Source organism: Xenopus laevis, chromosome 4S, assembly GCF_017654675.1.
Source record: "Xenopus laevis strain J_2021 chromosome 4S, Xenopus_laevis_v10.1, whole genome shotgun sequence".
NCBI lineage: Eukaryota > Metazoa > Chordata > Amphibia > Anura > Pipidae > Xenopus > Xenopus laevis.
This window is the reverse complement of record NC_054378.1, coordinates 87,236,297-87,260,977: the sequence shown is the minus strand read 5'-3', so window position 1 is coordinate 87,260,977 and position 24,681 is coordinate 87,236,297. Positions and strand designations below refer to the sequence as shown.

The following is a 24,681-nucleotide window of genomic DNA, read 5'->3' as shown; positions in this document are numbered from 1 at the left end:
TGGAAAATATGACAAATATTATATTGATTAATGAGAGAATTTATATTGTTATATTTAACAAACAACTGTTTCTTATGTATCCTTAACATAATAACTATCTGAATGAAAAGCATGAAATAGGAGGGTGATTTAGACAAGCTGTTTGTTGGCTGCCTTGAGATCTACTGATCACCAGCTAAAGGTTTACTGGTAGATCCCAATCTACCTTTTGGGCACTCCTGTATTATTTGGTTTTATTGTTGTATTGTTGACGTGCAGCACTGTGTGGTCACTTAAAGGAAAACTATACCCCCAAAATGAATACTTAAGCAACAGATTGTTTATATCAAATTGAATGACATATTAAAGAATCTTACCAAACTGGAATATATATTTACATAAATATTGCCCTTTTACATCTCTTGCCTTGAACCACCATTTCATGACTCTATCTGTGCTGCCACAGAGATCACCTGACCAGAAATACTACAACACTAACTGTAACAGGAAGAAGTGAGGAAGCAAAAGGCAGAACTCTGTCTGTTAATTGGCTCATGTGACCTTACATGTGGTCTGTATGTGTGCACAGTGAATCCTATGATCCCAGGGGGTGGCCCTTATTTTTTAAAATGGCAATTTTCTATTTATGATTACCCAATGGCACATACTACTAAAAAGTATATTATTATGATAATGGTTCATTTACATGAAGCAGGGTTTTACACATGAGCTGTTTTACTCAGTATCTTTTAATAGAGACCTACATTGTTTGGGGGGTATAGTTTTCCTTTAAGAGTGCCTAATGGTAGATTTGTCACCCACAAGAAATTTTCCCTATTCGCAGATGACTAGTGATGGGCGAATTTGTGGCGAATTACATCGATTCGCCGCCGGGGAATACATTTGCGAAACCGCCGCTAAATTCAGTTTTTTTGGTCGCCGGTGCAATTTCACCAAAAACGGACGCTGTTGTCCAAAAAAACAGACGCCGGCTTCAAAAACAAGATGCCGGCGTCATTTCGCAAATTTTTCGCCATTTCGCAGGAAATTCGCAAATTTATCGTCGAAGCAAAACGACCCAAATTCGCCCATCACTACAGATGACAAATCTGAAAATAGAGTAAACACTTTACATGCTGAGTTCCAGTGTCATTACTTAAAAAAAATAGGATAAAGAAATTTGTATTTTTTTCTGGTGTTGTTATAATAATTTACTGAATGTTAGAAACAGTGTGAAACCAACGTTTCACTATACTTCACTATTAATCTACTTCTCTAATATTTTCATATACAGTTCAAGGGACTTGTTTAGACTAACTTTATCCAGTGTCTAGTTTGCATCCTTCTATACGTATACCCCTGGGAATATAGATAAGGCATTTAGACTCAGATCAGTACTGAATCATCCAAATCAGGAAAATAAAAATCGAATCCAAACTGTAATTAATATATTGAAATTTGATCAACATCAAACATTGCCATCAATTGTGAACATATATCCTTTAATTACTCAGTTCTTTATAGTCACATGATAAAAAAGCACAGGGTTTAGCCAATTTTAGAATCAAATCTTGGATTCAATGTATCCTTTGCCTACAGTACTTCTGGTACATTAGTTTTTATAAAAAACTTATTCCTCAATTTTTAAGCCCCATCAGTAGGGAACGAACTTGCAAAGTGTTTTGGAAGGATTGATGTATTTTTTCAGTCTAATGTCCAACATAACTACAGTGTTGAAGGAAGTTTGTTTTGAGTTATGGCATCAACCCAGCCTTATGTCTGTGTGAAATGTATAGTTACTGGTGCTGATTAAATGGTTCTGGATGAAGGTGTGATATGAAGGCATTTGCACTATAACCAGCAGGTTAAGGAGAGCAAATTATGTTTGGGACATCTGGACCAATTCACCCATCATGATTCTCTTGTAGGAGAATGAAGAGATGTCTAGTGGGATGTTAGATGCATATGAAGGGTTTAAACTTGGGGTTTGTTTGACATTTTCATAATCATTGGGATAGGATAGAGATCAGAAGATAAAGGACTAGATTGATGGCTATACCAAAACTGTTGGGAACCCCAAATAACATCCTTTGAAATAACTGATTGAAAAGAGAAATTTGACCCATATTTGCTGTTCTTAGTAGTATGTAATAGATGTGCTTCTGTGCTCCCATTGTAACGCTAAATCACAAAGCTGTACTTTGACAGATTGTTTAATGAATAAAAGAATAAATAATTAAGCACACCCCTTGGAGTTCAAATATCCCAGTTTACACCTTTGAGAAGTATTATCTTAAAGCAGGTGATGCCCTCAGCATCAGTAAACCTGAGAAATGGTGGCATTTGCTACTGAAACATTGTTCCGAAAAGCCACTACTTTCCTTTAATCTGTCACTTCAGTTTACTCATTCACCACTATATTTACTAATTTTTGTCTGAATTTACACTCTGGAGTTTATTTACTATGACTCTGTTTTCAGATATAATTATTATATAATGTTGCACCCATAGGAAATAAAACAAGGTGTTAAACTGGTTGAAAATAAGACACATTTATAAATACACTGGCTGGCTCTTTGTAATCATTGTTATTATCGTGGTGATAACAATGTCTCGTTTTCATTTGTGAATAAGAACGATAGCAGAACTGTGTACCTGTTAATGCATTTTCCAAAAAATATTCTTAAATAAATGTTTTTGTGAGTAAAATATTTGACACACCTTTAAAAATAAGTCTCTTAAAGGAAAACTATACCCCCAAAATGAACACTCAAGCAACAGATAGTTCATATCACATTAAGTGGCATATTAAAGAATCTTACCAAACTGGAATATATATTTAAGTAAATATTGCCCTTTTACATCTCTTGCCTTGAGCCACCATTTCATGATGGTCTGTGTGCTGCCTCAGAGATCACCTGACCAGAAATACTTCAACTCTAACTGTAACAGGAAGAAGTGTTGAATCAAAAGACACCACTCTGTCTGTTAATTGGCTCATGTGACCTAACATACAGTACAGTGAATCCTACGATCCCAGGGGGTGGCCCTTATTTTTTAAAATGGCAATTTTCTATTTATGATTACCCAATGGCACATACTACTAGAAAAGTATATTATTATGAAAATGGTTTATTTACATGAAGCAGGATTTTACATATGAGTTGTTTTATGCAACATCTTTTTATAGAGACCTACATTGGTTGGGGGGTATAGTTTTCCTTTAATGTAGAAGCAGGAAAATAGGCATTGCATCGCTTTCTGTGTATTTATTTACTGCAAAGTTTATCCACCCTATTTGCACTCACTTAACTGTATTGTAAAAATGTGCAGTGTTGCATATACTTGCAGCAATATATAAATAAAGCCATATATACATACCATAAGCACCGACTTCCCCATCAGACTTTTGAGGAAAATCCTGCAGCGCTTTTGGTGCCTGTACAATTAAAAGTGTTATCCCAGTGCAATATAAATTGGAAAATATACCTTCTCCTTCCCTCCATGACCTCTCATTCATTCTTGCTTTTTGATTCAAGGTCCATCACTTTTCTTGCAATGTCTACTGAACATGAACCTACAGCACACATGTACTGTATATCACTAAGAAACCCTGTATTAACTTGACACCGGCTATAATTGTTATATAACATTATTATAAAAGACTTAGGAAAGGGCATGTGAATGCTAAACTGACACATGTGCAGTTTTCATATGTGTCAGGGACATGCAATATTCTTTTACATCAAGGACAACTCATTTTTGTATAAAACACTAGTGTTTCTTAAAATCAAGGAACAATTTGATCTTGGTCTCCTTATACAGAAAGCAACATTGAATTCACTGAATAATAGAAGTTATAGTATATAGGGATAAGATTTACAATAAAATAGGCAACAGATGCCATCGTTAGAGGGTTATATTCTGCATGAGATCGGGTATGAGATCTGTTAGCTTCTAACCAATTTTTCAGAATACACCAAAATGTAGCATTGCCATGAAATTTGGCGAATGATAAAGTGAAGCAGCACAAGTTATGTTATGTTAATAACTGGTTTAGTGGTATAAGTATAACAAAATGCAATGTTACCAAAGGATGTTACACTTCGAAGAATATCAAATTGAAAATGTTCAAGTAACAGTAATGTACAATGCAAACTCGTCTTTCATCTATGTCATGTGTAATAAAGTAGAATACAAAAAAGTATAACATTTGGCATATAATTGATCACATTTTTATAAAGACAGTTTGTAAAATTCATTTTGGCATAAATTCCATATTTAAAAGCTCTTGCTCTCCTGTTTATAAAAGTTTGTACTCCAGAATTATGGCAGATTATATACCAACACTTTACACATCATTTGTCTTTTGCAATGCTTTGACAGCCCATAGGAAATTCTAGATTTTGATGGCTTTTGGCTATTCAACACTTTTTGACAATAAATCAAATTGGAAAAGGGAGAAAATGGCGATGGAGTCAACCCATTAAACTCTTTTCTGGCTGTTATGAACTTGAACTTCTGGGAAAATACCAGCAATCCCCAATTTGACCATAATAATCCAGTGTCCAGATTCCTCAGAATGAAGGCAGCAGGAACATAAAGAGTTTTGGATCTGTAATAATCAGAGTGAGAAATAATGGAACGTCAGTGAGTCACAGTATCAGACAGTTGCTACATAGTCAGATGCAGGACATGAGGCCTTGTTCCAGATTCTTCCATTATTTGTGGGGTTGAGTATGAAATATCTCCCTTCCCAATTTGTTTTAGCTCTTCTGATATGGAAGGATCAAGTGCATTAATGTCAAGGAAGGGCAGCTTATTTACCAATGCCACAAGCAAACAATATGTGCAAGAAATGTAGCAAATTGTGTCAATCAGTGTGTAATTGATTTTTAGCAGTTTTGGAGCATAATACATCTTGAAAAATCTGAGTTTTATTTCCACTAGAAATTTTAATTTCTCCCCTTAAAAACTCGACAAGAAAATTTTGAGGCTTACTAAATGGGCCCTTAAGTGTATGTAGAGCATTTGCACCTATGATTAATGAGACCTATAGTCATATACCAAGTGGAAAAAAACACGAAAGTGCAAAGAGTGTTATCTGCCATTTGTTTGTACTTCGCATATTGCCTTCCATTCTCTTTAAATTGCCTCAGTCCTCTGCCTTATTTCAGAGCACAGAGACCTGAGACTGCCCCCATAAACCCAGCATTATCTGTGTACATTAGTGTGTATTTATGAGGGGCACGAGACACATAGGAGCCGCCAATCTAACCCCTAAGTCATACAGAGGCTTTCATATCTTGTCCTAGAATGAGCCTTATGTGGAAGCAGCCATATAGGGTATTTGAAAACTTTTGTACCATTAATATGTGTCTTCCTGCTCTGGGTTTCCTCCTTTTGCTAGTTAACAAACACAAAATCCCTGGCTGTTACTGAAACTTGGTTTATTTGCTAATGTACAATATATTGTATGCACTATAAAGTCTTATATTTGGTATTGCTTTGCATACATTTGCTAAACTGTGGATTTGCTATGCCAGCCTCCAGCTGTAACTTGAAAAATTAATTTAGTTGTGATAGAAGCTGTGCGGTTTGATTAAGTCCACTGGCTTTATGCCTTCAGTTTGTTCTAATATATTGTATTCACATTATAAGCTCAGAGTTCATGTCTACAATAATAGCTAAGCTTTAAATATTACTTCCCTTTTGGTAATGATGCGTTGGAAATTTTCCTTTAGTTAGTCATGCTACATTCGCTTTTATAAAATGCCTTATTGCAACTAATTGGGGAATACAATCTGCCCTGTGTTTAAAGCAGCACTGCTACTAATATATACCCCTCCCGTATAAGTATAAATATGACACTCTATCTTTCCTTGCTGTTCCATCTGTTGCTGTTTATATATTTCTTTCATGTTACATATTGGCCAGTGGTGGAAGTGAAATAAATATTTTTATGAGTTCAGTTCAAAGGTGACCTGTGCAATATAGTAGACTGGGGCTGCACTTTGAGGAGAAAAAAAGCATAAATCAGGGACATCTATATTGTGAGTCTTCATCTGATGTTGCATTGTATTTCTCAGCTTGCCACCTAGCAAATTCCATGTTGTCAATAACATCTAGGGGCAGGTGTATCAATCAAATCCCTCGAAATTCGACTGGGGAATAGAATCGAATAGAATTGAATAGGCAATTCGGGCGAATTTACGCGCTGGCGAATAGTCGAATTGGCGAATATTCGCCGGGCGAAAAGGCGCCCGATCGAATATTCGCTCGAAGGATTTTCGTTTGATCGAATGCCTTTTTATTCGATCAAAAACTTGGAAAACAAGTCTATGGGACTTTCCCATAGGCTTTTAAAGCAATTCGGTAGGTTTTAGGTGCCGAAATAGGCAGTCGAAGTATTTTTAAAAGAGACAGTACTTCGATTATCGAATGGGCGAATATTCGCAGCGTTTTTGCGCTCGATCCAGTACTTCGACTATCGAATGGCGAATAGTCGCAGCGTTTTTGCGCTCGATCTATTCGAATCATTCTACTCAGGCGAATTTACGCCAATACGATAGTCGAGGAGCACAAAAAAACCACTCGAAATTCGAAGTTTTTTAATTCGAATCCTTCACTCGAGCTTGATGAATCGGCCCCCTAGTGTTAATGCCATTACTTGGTCTTGTTGAGATGTGTTAGCCTACTAGCAGTGTATGTGTTATGAAGACCTCTCTACAGAAGAAGGTCTCATTAAGGCAATGCAATATCTCCCATATCAACATATATATATATATATAGCTTCCATAAGCTGACATAGCTCTAAGATCATTTACATTATGTGAGCTGTCTCTGTAATACCCTGAGCATATTTTGACCAATATTTAGTACACACATAAAAATGACATCTGGCAACATTCATATTTTAAAATGGCCATGGGTGGAGGAAGAAATTTGTCTTATGGTTCGTGTTATGCATGCAGCATGAGTTCTGCTGAGAAAGGTAATTTATGTTAACAATTAACCAACTACATCACCTCTGCTTTTTATACGATAGTTCAACTGAAATGACTTCTCTCCCAGACACACAGGATTTGCCTAATTTGTCTAAAGCAAGTGAACATTTTCAATGTGACTGGATCAGTCTTTGTTAAAATGGGTTCAGAAGAAAAAGTGGAAGAAACTTGTAGGCAGTGATGTCAGGTTTTTCTTTAAAATAACCTAAAATTCTAGCCCCTTGTTACAAAATATTGCTTTTCTATTATGGTTGATTGTTCCAGTTGGTATAATGGATACTAGTTAATATGTAATTGTTACTGTGCCCTTTCTGATACCATCTGGTGCAAAGGCTAATGCACTAATATTCTTTCTTATATGTAACCCATAAAAAGACTGGCAATCTTTAGCCAAACATTGGCCCTTGTTGGTGAACTACATCAATGGCCAATACAGCTTTTGCTATTTGAGAATGGTGGGCTTACAGATCAACAACATATGTTAGTTACTCTACTGAATATGAAGTTCTCTGCAACATGCTGGTGTTATATAAAAAAAATTATAAGTGCTGAGGGGCCCCGAGTTGGATGGGCTTTTTTAGAAACTTGAACTAATAATGAAGACCTCATTTAAAGTGTTTCACAATGATGCTGTGGATCTTATATACATTTCTTTCCTGGGTTTATACATATATTTTGTACATATTTTTATGTACGTTAACTATTGACTGGATTTGGTACTCTAAGTAAGGCTGGGGCCCTTCTCCCCATGGAGAATCATCAAATCTTTTACCTGTAGGTTTTAGCAGTTTGTATAGTGTGTTGTCCTGTGCAAATGTTAAGATGTGAATCTGTCAGCAGGAATACATTAGGCCAGCTGCAGGTACATATCATGCTGGGTTTAGAACATAATTGCTTACAGCCGAAAGGCAGAGAAAGAGAAATAGATCTACATATTAGTCAAGTGTCCTCTCATATGCAATAATAACAGCTAATGGCTTTTCAGGTCCAATGGGAGGAACAAAGATTTTTAAAATTCTCATGAACTCTGTTTCATACATAAATAAATTAAAACAAACTAATATGATAACTATATTATAATTAATTTCTAATATTTGGTTAGCAACAAATATTTCTGTCCTTTTTTGGTGAACTCCTCATTTGCACAAATCTCAGACATTCTTGCTGTCCACACAATACCTTTTAGTTGAGCTTCTCTTTGTGTCACTAAAGTTTGTACCTGTTTGTACTAGTATGTTTCACCACTAAATGTCACTGAACTCTATGTACTGCATTGGTCTTATAAATTCTTGTGTCTACTTTCATTCCTTTTAATTTGATCAGCTTCTTCATTGTGTTTCCAAAGTCTACCTTACCCCTTCATCTGTTTTCTTTTCGACTCCCATTGATTTAAATATTTTGTTTTAAGATATCTATGTCCTCTGTTTATTTTTATATCTCATCTCCACTTCACTGTCCTGTACCCAGTATCCCGTACTTGGGGGGGGTCTGCTCATTTGTTTCAATCCCAACAATACTGCTATAACGTCTGGATTTTCTTTTGTAAAAGAATCACACAATTATCCTGTTTTCTGTCCCTTCCCACCTTTCCTTCACATTTTTCAGGTTCTGAATGAACCTTTAGTGAAAAATGTTTTAGCCATAAGTTTGAGGGGGTGGTGAGAATGATGCTACAATGCTACACGTGGCACAAAATGGCACAAAAACTATACATTGGGCTTTGTAAAACATGAAAACCAGTTTTCCTCTCAAGGAAATTTTTGGAGACTTCGAAAACCGAATCAACGCATATGTTTTCCCACCGGTCATTTACATAATTGCCCCTTGGAAAGCATTTGTAGATTAGTTGCCGCAGAAGAGGAGATTTAGCTCAGGGGTAAACTGTCATTGCAATACTAGGTAAGTCAGGAGCAAAAGTAATATGTTTATTATAAGTTTTTATTGAATTGAATTTGGCCTAGTGTACAGTAAATAATGAAAAGGGCTAACTGCCTTACTCAGGTTCATTCAGGTTCAGTGCCTCATTCTCTCACTACATAATAGGTTTCCAGAGTTTTTCTACATACAATAAAGAACACCAGGGGATCTCACAGACTTAATTTTGCACTTAAAAGAGAAGGAAGCCTAGGTGTTACCCTGGGTAAATGCCCCTAACTCTTTACTTACCCCTCGTTGCAGATTCAGGGCATCGGAGTTCACGCTCTCAAAAGAGCAAACAGATTTTTTTATATATTCAATTTTGAAATCTGACATGGGGCTAGACATATTGTCAATTTCCCAGCTGCCCCAAGTCATGTGACTTGTGCTCTGATAAACTTCAATCACTCTTTACTACTGTACTGCAAGTTGGAGTGATATCACCACCTCCCCCCCCCCCAGCAGCCAAACAAAAGAACAATGGGAAGGTAACCAGATAACAGCTCCCTAACACAAGATAACAGCTGCCTGGTAGATCTAAGAACAACACTCAATAGTAAAAACCCATGTCCCACTGAGACACATTCAGTTACATTGAGAAGGAAAAACAGCAGCCTGCCAGAAAGCATTTCTCTCCTAAAGTGCAGGCACAAGTCACATGACATGGGGCAGCTGGGAAATTGACAAAATATCTAGCCCCGTGTCAGATTTCAAAATTGAATATAAAAAAATCATTTTGCACTTTTGATAGATGGATTTCAGTGCAGAATTCTGCTGGAGTAGCACTATTAACTGATGCGTTTTGAAAAAAAACATGTTTTCCGCTGACAGGATCCCTTTAAGTTTGGCTCTGCTAAACATTGTTAGGTTGTTTTAGGATATTCCATACTTTCCTCATCTGGCCTTAATTCCCACTAATTATGAGCACAAGTTTCACACAATAAAAGTGAATAAATGGACACTGGGGGTTAGGAATAAAACCATAGCCAATAAGAGAAAATTTCTATAATATGCATGAGAATATTATCAATACACTTTTCAGGTCTACAGAATGTTATTTATTTTAAAGCCCGACTATCTCCTTTGTAGAGAATTCTTTGGAAAGGTTGTTTGGTATTCCTTCTTGTAGTCTTTCTCTTTCTACAACATTAATTTGTTGACAGAACGTCAGACAAATAGTTTTAAAAACATTCCAGGATCCTTCTCACTTTCGGATAAATCAGCCTGTATTTATATAACACTCTCTACTCTAAACATTTGCAGCACATTAATAGCCACAGAGCAGGCCCATGTCTACCACAATGGAGGTCCTGTGGTAGAATTAAACCTTAATCATTTAATGGGCAGCTGAAATTGCTGTTGCTACTTGTGCAATGATCTCATGTTATTACGAGGGTGCAGAGTTACAATAAAAACATATATACTTAATCTTATATACAGTATGATATAATGACAAAAAAAATGGTTGTGTACTATTCACTTCCGATTTTAATATTTGCATGAGAGTTTATCACGGGATCATAAATACCCACTGCTGCAGCAGTCAAATCTTGTGTATAAGAATTGGCTCGGTTATTTTTCTGGGTGCAAGAAAGAGATATCCATTGCCAAGGAGAGCATAAAGAAGACAGAGGCTTGCCCACTTTCATAATACATAATTCAGAAACCACAACTTTCACTTGGATACTTCTCTGTTTGAAAAAGGGGTTGCAGATAAACTTAGAATTTTCTTATTTAGAGAAAAGGAATTCTGCTTTTATCTTTAAGTAATGTTTTTCAAAGTGAATGTTCAAGAAACTGAACATGGGAATGCAACTACAGCACTTACTACCATCCCTTTAAAAGTTTCACATTGAAATGTTGTGCTTAAAATCAGTTTGTGCCAGTTCCTGGGCTGAAACCGTGCCACAAAGTATAACAATAAACCTATTGTATCAAAATGATTGTCTTATGTTGTGGCTGAGCACAATGGGAAATACATGCTTACGTTCATTCGTTTTGCTTTCCCTGCCACTCCCAAATGACTCTAAGAACCCATCAGTTTAATTTTCCTGCTTTCTGTTATTCTCCTGGGACATGTTGGTAAAGTGAAGGAAGTTTTCTAGCTGGAAGTGTTTGATCAGAATACTTCCTCCCCTTCAGTACACAGACTAAGTGGCACAGTCATGAAGGAAGCCTTGTTCAAAACAATCCCTGCTGATCTATTGTATAGTCTCTGGGCTATTCTCATTTAATAACATGGACGTAATTGGCTTTATTTCAAAGACTTTTGAAAACTTGCCCCATCATCTTCCATCCTGTATTAAGTTGTAACTTAAGATCACCTCTCGCTTTGTGCTGTAATCTGTTATTTAACAAATTAACTGTTTGCACTGAACTGCTTGCTGTTTATAACAGATCTGTACATTCTACACTGATGAGATAACCCCGCTCCATGTAAGCAATACTCAGATTCACTCAGGATTGTGAAATAAGGATTTCCAAAGCTAGCTAATTCCGACAGTGAATAAGGGTATCCAGTTGCGCTTAGATATGACCTAGAAGGGAAACTTGCAACTAACAACTGATATGAATGAAATTCTGATATACAGAAGTAGGCACCTTGGTATTGGTTGGCTTCCATAGAGAACCATAGCAATTAAACGTAATTGTAGAATAGTTTTGCACTTTTGCTCTTTCTAGGTTATCCAATGAAGTGCAGTTAAAGGGGGCAGTGTCAGGAGCACAGGATGAGAGTATTACAATTAGGGGGTTATTTACAAAAACCACGAAAAATTTGTGATTTTTTATTTTATTTTTTTATAAAATCAGACTTTTAAAAAAAATTTACAAATGTTTCAGAATTTATTAAACCCTGAGGATGGAAAAGTCAGAATCTGAAAATCCGGCATCTCAGACCTGTCGAGGTTGCATATCAGTCAATGTGGGAGAAGTCCCAATGATTTTTTGATGTGCGCTGGGTTTCATGCAATACCCCACAGTTTTCTGAGTTTTCAGTGAAAAAATCATGAAATTAGTGAAAATTTAATGAAAAAATTGAATTTTTTCCCGCAAAGCAAATTTTAGGAAAAATTTTATAATAAATAAGCCTTAAAAAACCCAAGCAGATTTGATTGTAGTTTGTAGCAGAAAATATTTAGATAAATTCGGACTTTGATAAATAACCCACAGCTGGTGTTGCTGACTTGGAGGCCTATTTACAGAAGATCCAATTTTGGTGTCAGTCATTTATCAATACATCAAAACAGAAAAACCACGAATGAGAAAAAGTCAAGAAAACCGCTACTTTTCAACTTGTCGCATAACTACAACTTTTTATTATTGTCACACAAAAGCCAGCATTAAAAACACCCGAAAACCTCAAAAACCATGAAGCAAAGAAAGATCTTCCAGTTGTAAAAGGGACATTGACTTCTACATGATTTCGACATGTTTTAGCTGGAGTATTTTCGGATTCTGAATTGTCAAAGTTTTGGCGCATAATAAACTTTTTGGGGATTTTGGCGGCAATAAGCCTGACTCAAAAAAGTCCTTGTTTAGTAAATCATCCCCTTAGTAATGGGTGGACAGATGAAGACAGCCTGGGGTGACAGAATGCTAGAAATGTTTGGCACATAGAATGTTATCAGCCTCTATATTAGATCTTTTCATTCATAGCTGCATTACACATAGTAAGGAATACACAAGTGTATGTTTTTATGACTGTATCATGTATGGAGGAAGAAAAAATCACAGTTGTTGCTTCCCACTAGTAATGTGCTGACTGGCTCGATACCCACAGGACTCACAGGTTTGGGCTGACCTTGGTGCACCTTTTACGTCCGTGGGTGGGTTTGGGTTGTGCTCTTCTGCCTGTTCTCCTCATCCTGATCTTACATTGCCGGTTTCCAAAATCTGGTTTTCTAGGTACGCCAGGTGCGGGTTCAGGTTGGGTGCGGGTTCAGGTTTTCTGAACCTGCACATCGCTACGTCCTACTGCTAAAAATATGAAGCAGATCCCATCCAACCTTAGCAGTGGCAGATGGACATTGTTTGAAAAGGATGGTGTTAGTATGTAGTGATGTAAAAATCCCCCCTGCAATAAGGCTTACCATGACTTTGGTGGGCCTAGGTGAGATCGCATCCCCCACTTCCACAGTAGTTACAGTTACTGTTAGTATGTAGTTAATACAGTTATATACAACTATTTCTCCACCTTTGTAAAGTTTTTTTGTTTTTTTCCCACTGAAGCCTTCCTTTGGTTCCTGGTGGAAAGTTTTAGCACCAATACATCCTGTGCCACAAGCTTAACTTCCTTCTGACCCTACTTCTTGTTAGCTTCTGATTGTGACATGAATTAACCTGTTCTCCATAAATACACATACTTTTATTACCGTAGTAACCCTTTCTCTTTTACTTGATGGGTATATTTCCATTTGCAAACCTGTTTAGATTTTGTTTCTAAAAAATGATTTATATGCTTGATAAATTAAGCAAAACAGAACATCTTTCTGCTTTCAGTCCAGATAAATTCTTGCATGAAAGCTGTTACCCCAGAACAAATAAACTGCAATTCTGGAAATAGCAGCAGCTCCCTTTGATGAGAAGACAACACTCCAATTATGGAAAGTTTCTGTCTTTTGTTGATTTTCTTTGTATGTGTGTTTCACTTCATATTTTGATCTGTTAGATTTGTGTTATGAATTTTTTATGGGGCCCAGACAGTGGATCTTTGGATGAAACATGGAGAAGCACAATAGAAGCTGAGTTGTGACAAATGATGTAGGTTCTTTGCTGTAAGGCAGAGATGTTGGCCCTGCAGCTGCTCTGTAACTGCAGTCTCGATTTCCCTTTCCCAAGAAGCAAATATGGGGATATAAAGATCACATTTTACCTGGCTAATGGGAAATCAATACTAAGGGGCAGATTTATCAAGGGTCGAATTGAAAATTAAAATTTTCAAGTTTTTTATGGCCAAAACTGTCAAATTCGGCTAAGGAAATGATAAAATTCGATTTGAGTTTTTTTAAAAATTCTAATTTGATTTTCGAGATTTTAAAATATTGTTACACGGTATTTTCCATAATTTATTTCAAATAGTGATAAAAGCCTTTCCCTAGCATAAAAAATGCCATAACTATGTAATTGTCACAGTATTATTGATGTGGCTCCCCTCCCCTTTTTCAGGTGGAAGGAGCTACTAAAGAAAAAAAAAAAACCTTAATTAATAAATAGACTCACTAACCCATGTCAATAATTGTAATTATAATAAGCATTTTAAGCAATGTGGTGATGGCATGTACTGTAAATGCAGACTTTTAAAAAATCTCTTTTGCCTATGATAGTAAAAAGCTTTATTACATAACAGGCCTGAGACTTATTTAGTTATAGTAACCAGCAGCCCCAATCTTATGTTTGCTATCAAACAGCAGACCAATCATCTGTTATTAAGTTATGAGCTGAAGTCTAGTTTGGCTACAGTCTTTAGGACTGGGACACAGCTTGAAAATCTCTGACTATATATGACTGAATCTGAATGTATATTAATATTTACTTTGTTTTTCAAATTATTACAGCCATATACATATCAAAGGAAAAGTATGGTTGACTGAAATATTTAAAAGGTCCTAAAATTAAAGAGCAGAAAATGAGTAAAGCAATAGAGGACATAATTCTAGTTTTTTCATACTCTTAAGCTGGCCATAGATTCAAAGATCTGATCATTTGAATCCTCAAACAATCAGACTTTCCCATCTCCCGACCTGCCACTAAGCATTCAGATCACATAAAGTAGTAAAAGAACCGATCAGACGATGTTCTGCCCCTGACAGTGTGCGAAAGTTATGTCCGACAAAACTAGTGACAGTCTCCCACTGAAAATCGTACAATCGGCAATACATGCAGAGATATTATCGGCAGCCGTCAGAAATCTTTTAACCTGTCCGATCGACCAAACGACCGATCTCTGCCAGATGAAAAATGTCGGGACTCTCCACACACAATACGAAAATCGTACGAATCGTCGATTCGTACAATCGGATCTTTGCGTCTATGGCCAGCTTTAGTGATAGAAGCAGGATATGAACTTAGAGCCTTTCATGTCACTAAAATCCCAAGCAATGTCTCAACAATGGCTTCAAGTTTTAAATTTTATTAATATAAGGCAAAGAGTCTGCCAGGGCAACAATACAAATTGGGGATCATATTTGTGTGACACTCTGGCTTTTGTTGAATTGTTATATTTATGAAAAAGTTGTCTTTAGAAATGCTGGTACAGTATGCTTTATTTACAGGTGACAATGTTAAATGATGAGGCTTAGCACATTTTTCTACCAAATAGGTCTACTATGACTTGGTTTGCTTGCAGTGGGGAATAGATAGAAGGGATACTCACATTTTAAAAAGGGATTTAAGTATGGCAAATAATAGGATTGCACACAAGGGGCTGAACAGACAAGATAAAGGAATTAAAAGATGCAGTTTAATGAAGATCTTTTAAGAAGGAATGGTAGGGAGAATGCAGAGGTTATTAATAGAGTTCTGGAAAGGAAGAGAAATAATAGGAAAGGAAGGGGTCACAAATGGAATGAATATTGAAGGGAGGATATGAGATAAAGCAGAGTTTGGGGAAGGGCCAAAATGTGGTATTAAATGAATTCTTCTGTTGCAGATCTACAATTTCCAGCATCACTACCACAGGATGTTGGAACATGTACTGTATTTAAGTAAAAGCTGGAAAGCCTCATGTTTCTAGTTAAATTATGACGTGTTCACCATTTGTGTCATTTAATGTGTAACCACCACTCCTCTCCAGAATGGTAACTGAGATCAGAAAATGCCTTTACTATAATACGACAATAACTTGCAAATCGATTGTGTTTGGTACCTTAGTTCATGATCCTTTTTTGTTATCTTCTTTTGTTTTGTCCCTAGAGCCAAGGAGATAAAGACCAAACTTGGGACTCTCCTCCAGAAGCCTGAATCAGCCATCGATTTGATTATCCCCTACCCAGATAAGCCTGAAAAACCACCGAAAGCTTCCAAGTATGATTTTTTCCTATGTATTTTTTGTGTGATGTTCTTTCCTGCTTGAATATTGTCTTTGCATAGAACTTCCACTGCAGAGCCTTCTAAAGGAGTAATTATATATGGTTAGTTCTAATGGCTGTTCAGGTTATCTGGATGGTTGACAGGTTTCGAAGATCAATATGATGCAATAATAAACAGCTATTCTTTTATGTATTTAAAGTGAATTCTACTGTATAATTGTATGTCTCCTCTGTCCATAATCTATTATACTGTCAGCCCCCTTATTTCTCTTTCTTGGGATCTCTTCAAGGGGTACAACATTGTATTTATTGAGTTGATTTCTCTGGGCATAGCAGTTCCCGGTCAAGACTTTTTATAAGCCATATAGTGGATTATCCTAATTCATATTCTTTGATACAAAAACAATATTTGATACAACTTTATTTGATGCAACTAGGAACAGTATTAAGCCTTGGTCTCTAAGTTCTACTCTACTTTATTAAAATTAGCACCTACGTTTGATGCATTTATTTTAATGCTCATTTCCATTTAAGTTTTAATTAGATGGGAAAGCTGGTTTATGTATCAGAAACATATTAGCATTTGTGACCTTGTTTGTGGACAGTTAACAGTTTGTATTCTTTGTCCTTGTGTGTCTTTTGCTTTTCCTATCAACACTCTCTATTTCAAGACCACAATTTGATCTCTTGGCTGTCCTTTCTTTGTGTCTGATACTGCTCTGCTCTTGTTTGAAGCTTGCAGGTGCCCCGCATAAATAATGTTTGTACTCCTTTCATAGATCTAATCGCCATGATAATTGATAGAGACATATTGGATATTGTGGTTCTAAAACCTCTCTAATTTAATTCAGGAGCAATTATTGGGTGACTGTGAAATATCTCATAAAGCCTTTTATTTTACAGTTCCCTGGCTTATAAGAGGCAATGGACCAGTTCCTATTTGATGGGAAAAAATGTATCTCCTATTTCAGTTCCAGATTTCCCCATAGACCTCAATGGATTTTTCACATGATAAACCATGAGATACATTTTGAAATACATTTTGAGCAAGAAAAAGAAAGTTGCTGTTACTGCGCAAGCTGTCTCTTTACTGAGACACTGTGTATATAGTACTAAGCTTGGGGCCATGTTTCACTAATGATTCCCCTTCTGATTCCTTTGTCAGGCCATCAGCTGAAGAAGCAGGGCAATGGCGTGATTCATTGGAAAAGCTGCTAGAGAACAGCTGTGAGTATTCCACTGTCTTCTGTCTCCCTGCTCCTTTCTGCTTCCTGTCTATGTCCCCTTGCTCTGCGTTGTGCTGCTTTATGCCATTGACCCCTAAGAGATTATTTTTTCCCACAAGCAGGAATATTACACACTGACTGGAAAAATCAGACCTTTCTGTCCTTTGGTTTGAGTTGACCCTGTATGGGTTTGAATTCCTAGAAAGGTTTAAGGGAACACTGCAATCATCTGACAGTTTGTATGTATTAGTCTGTTGTCATTCACACAGTTCACTGTCACACTGATGTGAAACATATGACACATGGAATAAAAGTGTTGTCCTCTGTACAGTGCCTTGCAAATGTATTCAGACCTTTGACCAATTCTCACGTTTTACTAAATGAATTCCAAACTGAAATGCCATTATCTGTGAGACTTTTACTGTATATGAAAGTGCTGAAAATGAAATTAAGCTTACATTGCATTAAAGTTGTATTTGTGATTCCTGGCTGCCACTTCTCCTTAAATGTTGTCATATTTACTTATATTTACCTGATGTTGGTATCTATATATGTGTCTATAATACATTTTAGAGCATTATTGGGTTACATAGCAGTATACAATTTTACAATGGAGAAAAGTACAAACAGGGAGGACACGCATTATATATATGTAGTAAAATAATAAATAAATAAATAAGTATAAATATATATATAGATTATGTTCCATTGGTAAAACACACCTTAGAAAGGAGGTCCCTACATTAAGGTAGACCTTACAATCTATTAATCATGCATTTTGGAGTTGTAAGTAAATTACCTTTATTAACATAGTACCATAGTAAGTTTAAAAAAGACACATATCCATCAAGTTCAACCTTTTAAGTCTATATATAATTTAACACAAATGAGGGAGCACCACCCATCAATTGGGAGAAACAGTAGATGGTGTGCAGGGTTGAGGAGATAAATAGTAATTGGAAAGAAAAAAAGCTAACCCTTAAAGTTGCACCACCCCATCGTAGAACCCGGTAACTCAGGGAACAGATTTAAAACTTAACTTTTACTAGTAAATTACATTAAAATCATGAGTCCAGGAGAACATTTAAAATGAAGTTAGGAACAGGGACATAAACTATTGAAGCCACCTAATTCAACTATCTCCTTCTATGGAAGTGGGAGGGTACGCCTGAGGGTGAAGGTGTGGCATAATAACCAAGGCTGGAAAGTGTACTGTTGGTGGAATGTGTAGTTGAGTCTGTGACCATTGTTGTCAGGTTGTGTGCAATTGCCGCTTTACTTACCCGTCTTTTGTGCCAGGAAACTGGGAGGGTTAAAGTGAGGGTGAAGGGGTGGTGGACTAATTGAGGTTCATAAGTGAACCAATGCCAAGTTGGGCAGCTGGGTTGGATACCCATTTTCTATAGACTACTAGACAATTGTCTTTATTGCCACCACGACATTACTGTAGCGCTCCACTGCAGACCTAACGAATCAGCCTAATATTTATCTTGCGGCTTGTATACATCGCTTAACCTAATTTCAGGCTCTTTATCCTAACTTCATTTCAAATGTTTTCCTGGACTCGCGATTTTAATGTAATTTACTAATAAAAGTTAAGTTTTAAATCTGTTCCCTGAGTTACCAGGTTCTATGATGGGGTGGTGCAACTTTAAGGGTTAGCTTTTTTTCTTTCCAATTACTAAGTCTATATATAACCTGCTTAATTGCTAGTTGAACCAGAGGAAGGCAAAAAAAACCATTTGAGGAGCATTACATTAATTACATTACATTAATTTCATAAGTCAGTTCTGATCTGTTTGTCTTATCTATTTCAGAAAAAGCTGCCTTCTCAAGCATACATAACTTTTGCATTATTTTTATTTATTTACAAATAAACACATTTCTTTCAGAATTACTACTGTACTCTTCCTGACTCACAAGGTCAATTATGGAGACCCACTATTCATGAAGCAAAAGATGATGAATAGTGCTCCCACTCATACTTTCCACATCAGCTGGTTTAACCATATTTCTTTTTTTTTACTATACCTACACCATAAATATGTGTGTTTGTTATAAAAAATCAAAGTAACTATTTGTCACCTACTTTTTAATTTAAAGCCCTTATCTGCCCTTATCATGAAATTAAACAGCCAAGCCTTGTTTTTTTCAAGTCGCCATGCAGTTCTGTTATTATAACATTACAAGTTAAGTCATAGTGTACAATTTTTCCATATTGGAAGGTAATTTATATCTAGACTATCCTTCTGTCTGGGAATGACAACAGACAAAGTCCTTTTCTTTCAAGGTGACTAATGGAGCCATGCTCACCATAAGGGGACAACATAAGCCCAATTTCCCACACTAAACAAATAGGGACCAGTAGAATCATTCAACTCAAATCAAGATTTGTAACGCAGTGGTACACTTCAAACATTGCTAAGTTAACTGTGCAGCCTTATTCTCGTCTTAGCACAAGCTACAGAATTCACTTCCTAACAAATCAAGGGAACTAAAGGAAGTTCTACCAAAGGGGAGATAATGGTGCTTTACTACCAATACTGATGATCCTACTCTTCATACATATGCCCTTTGCTTCCAACAGTCCAAGATAAATGATAAACAGGTGATGAACAAAACTTTGGTTTTCCTTTGTAATTGAAAACAATTCCTATTATAAGACACTTTATAACTACAAAGACAATTGTTCTGTCAGTTTTACTGTTTTACATCTGGCAATATAAACTGCTACATGAAAAGCATTCACAGTTAGGCTCATTTCACATAAATATTTTAACTACATACTAAGGGCTTCATAACACCTCAGATTTGGCTTAGTGCCCACCTTCCCCTTCTCAGTCCTCAAGTTCTACTTTATGGTTTATTGTTGAGTTGCCCCCCGGCTTCCACATATAATAATATCATTTTTATTGGACTTAATTGCTTGAAAAACATTCAGCATGTACTGAACAGATACCCTCAGGCAACAATGAATGAAAGTATGAATTTCTATTGTCATTATTTGTCATATTTTCCCCTGCTTAATTATAATCTGTCTTGTCAGTTCTGCAATTATAATAATATTCTGGCCTTCATGGCATCTCAGTCTGTTTAATCACTTTCTGCTGCAAAAATACACTCTTACAGTCTGACATCAATGCTCAGTGAATAAACATGTTTTTCATATAGAAATGCACATATGATTTGGTATAATGCTGTATTTTCAATTATATCACTACAGGGTTATCGTTTGTACCCATTTAATAGCCATCCATCCACTTTCCTGCTGAAATGTCTTTTGCATGTGCCAATGAAGGCTGGAGGTGCAAAGGGAAAAGACAAAAAGATGCAACTCATCTTTGGGTGCATATGTAGTATGTATATGTAGTCTTTGGGTGCATATGTGTATCATTCACTTCTGCAGAAAAGAGAATTCTTATGCAGCACACTAATGAAATACAGATTCATTCAAAATAATAAAACTTTATTCAGTGACAAAGACTATGTTATTGGGTAGAAAAATTGGTATTTGAGTCATTGATGAAGTGTTCCTGTTTATTGCTCTTTTATATCCTGAAATCAACATTGGGGAAGATTTACTAAATGGCTAAGTGGACATCGCTCGCGAAAATTCACTAGAAATTACATCCGCAGGGACATTGCCAATCTACTAACATGCGTGGAGGACAATTCGCTAGCGAAAGAGACCATCACTAGCGTAGTTTTGCTCCCTATCGGCAGGCGAATTGACCTCACACAAACGATCATTACTCTGCAAATTCACTAAAGTGCAAATTTTACAGAACATGACCTCTTTCGACTACATATCTATTTTTGCATGTTTCTGTGGTGAAGCCACGTCTGTCTCTGCCAGCAGAAAACATGAGACTATTATTCTGCTGTTTTCTTTCCAAGTAAAATTAATTGCATTGAGCATCTTTACTGTAACATACACAGATGTCTATTATGAGTAAACAAGATGGAAATATTCTTACTAGAAAATGTAAATGATATGAGAAGCATACGTGGTACGGGAAACCACACGGAGTCTATTTCTGCGAATCCTCCAACACTTGCGTTTTTCTCTCTAAACTTCCTGATTTATAAAAAATCTTTTTCCCATAAAAATAACTTTTAACAAAGAATCTCATATTTGTTTACACATTCTGATTCTTTAGCTATGACGATTAAATGAGATATTACATGGTATATTTAATAGTCAATCCTATTAGATTTTGTATGGCCTCGGTGCTTCTCTTTTCTAGTTTAAATTTGCGATCTGCACTAATGGCTATTCTTTAATGTTGACAATCTTTGGTTCTTTTACCAATTCATAAATTGTCAGTTTCTTCATTAGGATGGCTGTCACTCTGTGTAGCCACTCCAGGTTGTCTATGCATAGTTACCATATAACATGCCTAATCTTTCAACCACATTTTTCTGGTACACTCATATGTAGGCAGTGATAGCTGCCTCAAAAAAAGATCAACAGCTATATATTTACTTATAATTGTGATTTCCAATGGAAACCCCTCTGTTGGTAGCCCCTCAAACAAAAACTTCCGTCTCCTACCTTGCACAGCACAGATAGTTCTGGTGTCTTGGGTGCTGGAAAGATCCACTTTCTGCATTGTACAATTACCAGCACCTACCAATTATTTCTCTAATAGAGAAAAAAAAACACAGTTTAAGTGGCAGATTTATCAAGGGTTGAATTTCGAGTTCATGGGAGTTTAAAACGTTATTAAAATTCAAAATTTATTAAAAAAATCAAATTTTTCAATGTTGGTTGTATAGGATCAACCTGCAATCTTGAATCAAATTCAAATCAAATTCGATTTGAGTTTTAAAAACTTGATTAGAGTTTTTTCAAAAACTCGAATGTCAGAAAGGCTGCAAACAACTCCAAATTGATCCCAGGATGTTTTCCATTGGCTAAAACAGCAATTTGGCGGATTTAAAGGTCAAATTTAATAGTCAAATTCGAGTTCTTAAAGGGACAGCGCATGATAAATCTCAAAAATCTAATTCGAATTTTTTTAAAAACTTTAATAATTCTCTAGTCGAATTTGACAGTTTTGGCCATAAAAAAACTCCATAATTCGAATTCGAAATTCAAAAATTAGAATTCTCACTTCGCACCCTGATAAATCTGCCCCTAAGAGTTTGGAGCCATTAAAATAGATTATATATCTTCTGCCACTAAGAATAGCAAGAATCATTTAAACCCCATGTGTTTGGGGTCATATTTAATAATAGGGGTGTAAACTTTAATATATTTAAGCTTTTACTGGGAATAATTTCTTGTCTGAATGAAAACATTCAAAACCTATACGTTATTATTTTTAAGACACTATAATGTTTATATAGATGAGAAGCCAGTGTGAGAGTCCTGTTTAAGATATTTTTTTAAACCTTGGTATCTAAAGTGAGAGTTTCTGTAAATGACTTGTTGAACTGAGATTCCGTTTAACCTGTTACCATACCATATTGAATTATGTTCTCTTCCTCTGCAGATGGTCTCTCTGTCTTCCAGAGTTTCCTGAAGTCAGAGTTCAGCGAGGAGAACATTGAGTTCTGGATGGCCTGTGAGGATTACAAAAAGGCCAAGTCTCCATCCAAGATGACAACCAAGGCTAAAAAAATCTATGAAGAGTTCATCCAAACAGAGGCTCCCAGAGAGGTAAAATAATTATCCTAATGTATGTCTCTCTCACTGCCACTAACTGGGCAATTTCAACCTACCACCATGTCTCACCATATAAAGTGCAACAGGGCATTAAATTAATTGTATGATACGATACAGTATGTCATAGTATTTCATTTAAAACTGCTATTTCTTTCCTCTTACAAAATAACCCTCCTGGGTCCCTAGTACGTATGGCATTCAGTGTAAAAGTCAAATATCACCTAAATAACTTTCACTGGAGTAGTTCTATATACAGGTACATGGCCACAATCAGGGGGGGGCAGTTGTCCCAGGCCCACAGGGTTTTGTATTTAAGGGGGGCCCAGCCATGCTTCACTCACTTTATTAGCCAGCCCCCCCCCCTGCTTTTAGCGTGCTGCCAGCTTTTTCTCCTATTCAGATTTTCTGTACCCTCATTGGTTCTTTAAGGATAAGTCCTGGTAAAGTTGTACAGGGAAAGGATAGGGATAGGGAAAGTTGGAACCAAGTAGGCCACCAAGTTTTTTTTTTAACTTAAAGGAGGCCACCAATGGCTTTTTATAACTTGTGGGTGGGGGGCCATCATTTTTATTTTCTCTTGCAGGGGGGCCCTGATCACTAATGGCTTTTTATAACTTGTTGGGGATAGCTGGCCATCAATGTTTTTTTTTTTTAACTTGATGGGAGTCCTGGTCACCAGTGGATTTTAATAACTTGTGGGGTGTCCTGTCCACCAATAGCAATTTATAACTTGTGGAGGGGGGGCAGGCCATCAATATTTTTTTTTCAGGGGGAACCCTGTTCACCAATGGCTTTTTATAACATGTTAGGGGGGGGGGGCTTGCCACCAATGGCTTTTTATAGCTTAGGGGGGTTTAATATTTTAGCTCTGATGTCTGTGTGGCCTTTTTACTGTGGGGTTGTCGAGATATGGGGTGGGGCTTGAGGGTGGGCGGAGACCAGGGGGCCCAGAAAATGTTGCAGAGCCCCGTGATTTTTGAAGGCGGCCCTGTACAGGTATGTAGATAAAGGGGAAGCAGTTGTTTTTTGCAAGTTCCTGTACTTCTTTCCCTCTGTATATAAGTTGCTACTCACAGAAGATCAAAGCTTAGGGTGTTCCACAGGCAGAAAATATTCAACCCTGACCAAGTCTGAGGTCTGTGCGCAAGCTTTGGTGGATATAAAATATAAAACAGCATTACTTAATTTACATTAGTGCTTGACTGTAATAAAGCAATGGAAAATATGTAATGGCTTTTAAAGCACCAGTGCACTGTTAATTTAACATATCACTCTGCCTTTCAGCCTCACATGTTTCCAAGAATATTATCGTGTCTCAGGGACAAAGCTTTTATACATTTTGCTTAGAGCATATAGCCATTAGCTGTACCGAACCTTTTGATGTTCAGCAATGCCAGGGCTTTAATTCAGGGACCTCTAATTTACAGTATATGAGTGCATCACGTGCTCTAAAAAATTCTAGACAGTTTGAACACTGATTAAACAGCACTAGTCTCCAGGGGAAAGTTATATGTTATGTATTAATATTGTCTGGAGTAATTTTATGTAAAATGTGACATGGGGATGGGGGTTATTTATAAAAGGGCGAAGTTCAAAGTTATGTAAAAAAATTTTGAACTCAAATAAATTCTAATGTACTCACAACTCGAATGGGAGGTTATTTAAGAAAAAAATGTGAATCTAATATTCGATCGAATAGGAATGGCACGAAAATTTGAATGTAATTGAATCGAGTTTTCCTCTGGAAAAAACCTCGACTGTCGGGAAGCCAATAAACATATTCTGCCATTCTACATGTACTTGGCAGGTTTTAGGTGGCAAATAGTCAAATTAGAACTGTTTTCAGGGTCGAG

At 36.5% G+C, this 24,681-nt stretch overlaps 1 protein-coding gene across 1 annotated transcript in view; it reads left to right on the top strand.

Annotated features, from left to right (window-relative positions):
- rgs5.S (regulator of G-protein signaling 5 S homeolog) overlaps window positions 1–24,681 on the top strand; it is a 35,979-nt gene that overhangs the window by 1,811 nt on the left and 9,487 nt on the right. Inside the window, exons 3-5 of the mRNA XM_041561538.1 lie at window positions 15,816–15,926; window positions 17,097–17,158; window positions 22,656–22,822. Coding sequence (XP_041417472.1) covers window positions 15,816–15,926; window positions 17,097–17,158; window positions 22,656–22,822 — 340 coding nt within the window. The remainder of the gene's footprint in view (window positions 1–15,815; window positions 15,927–17,096; window positions 17,159–22,655; window positions 22,823–24,681) is intronic.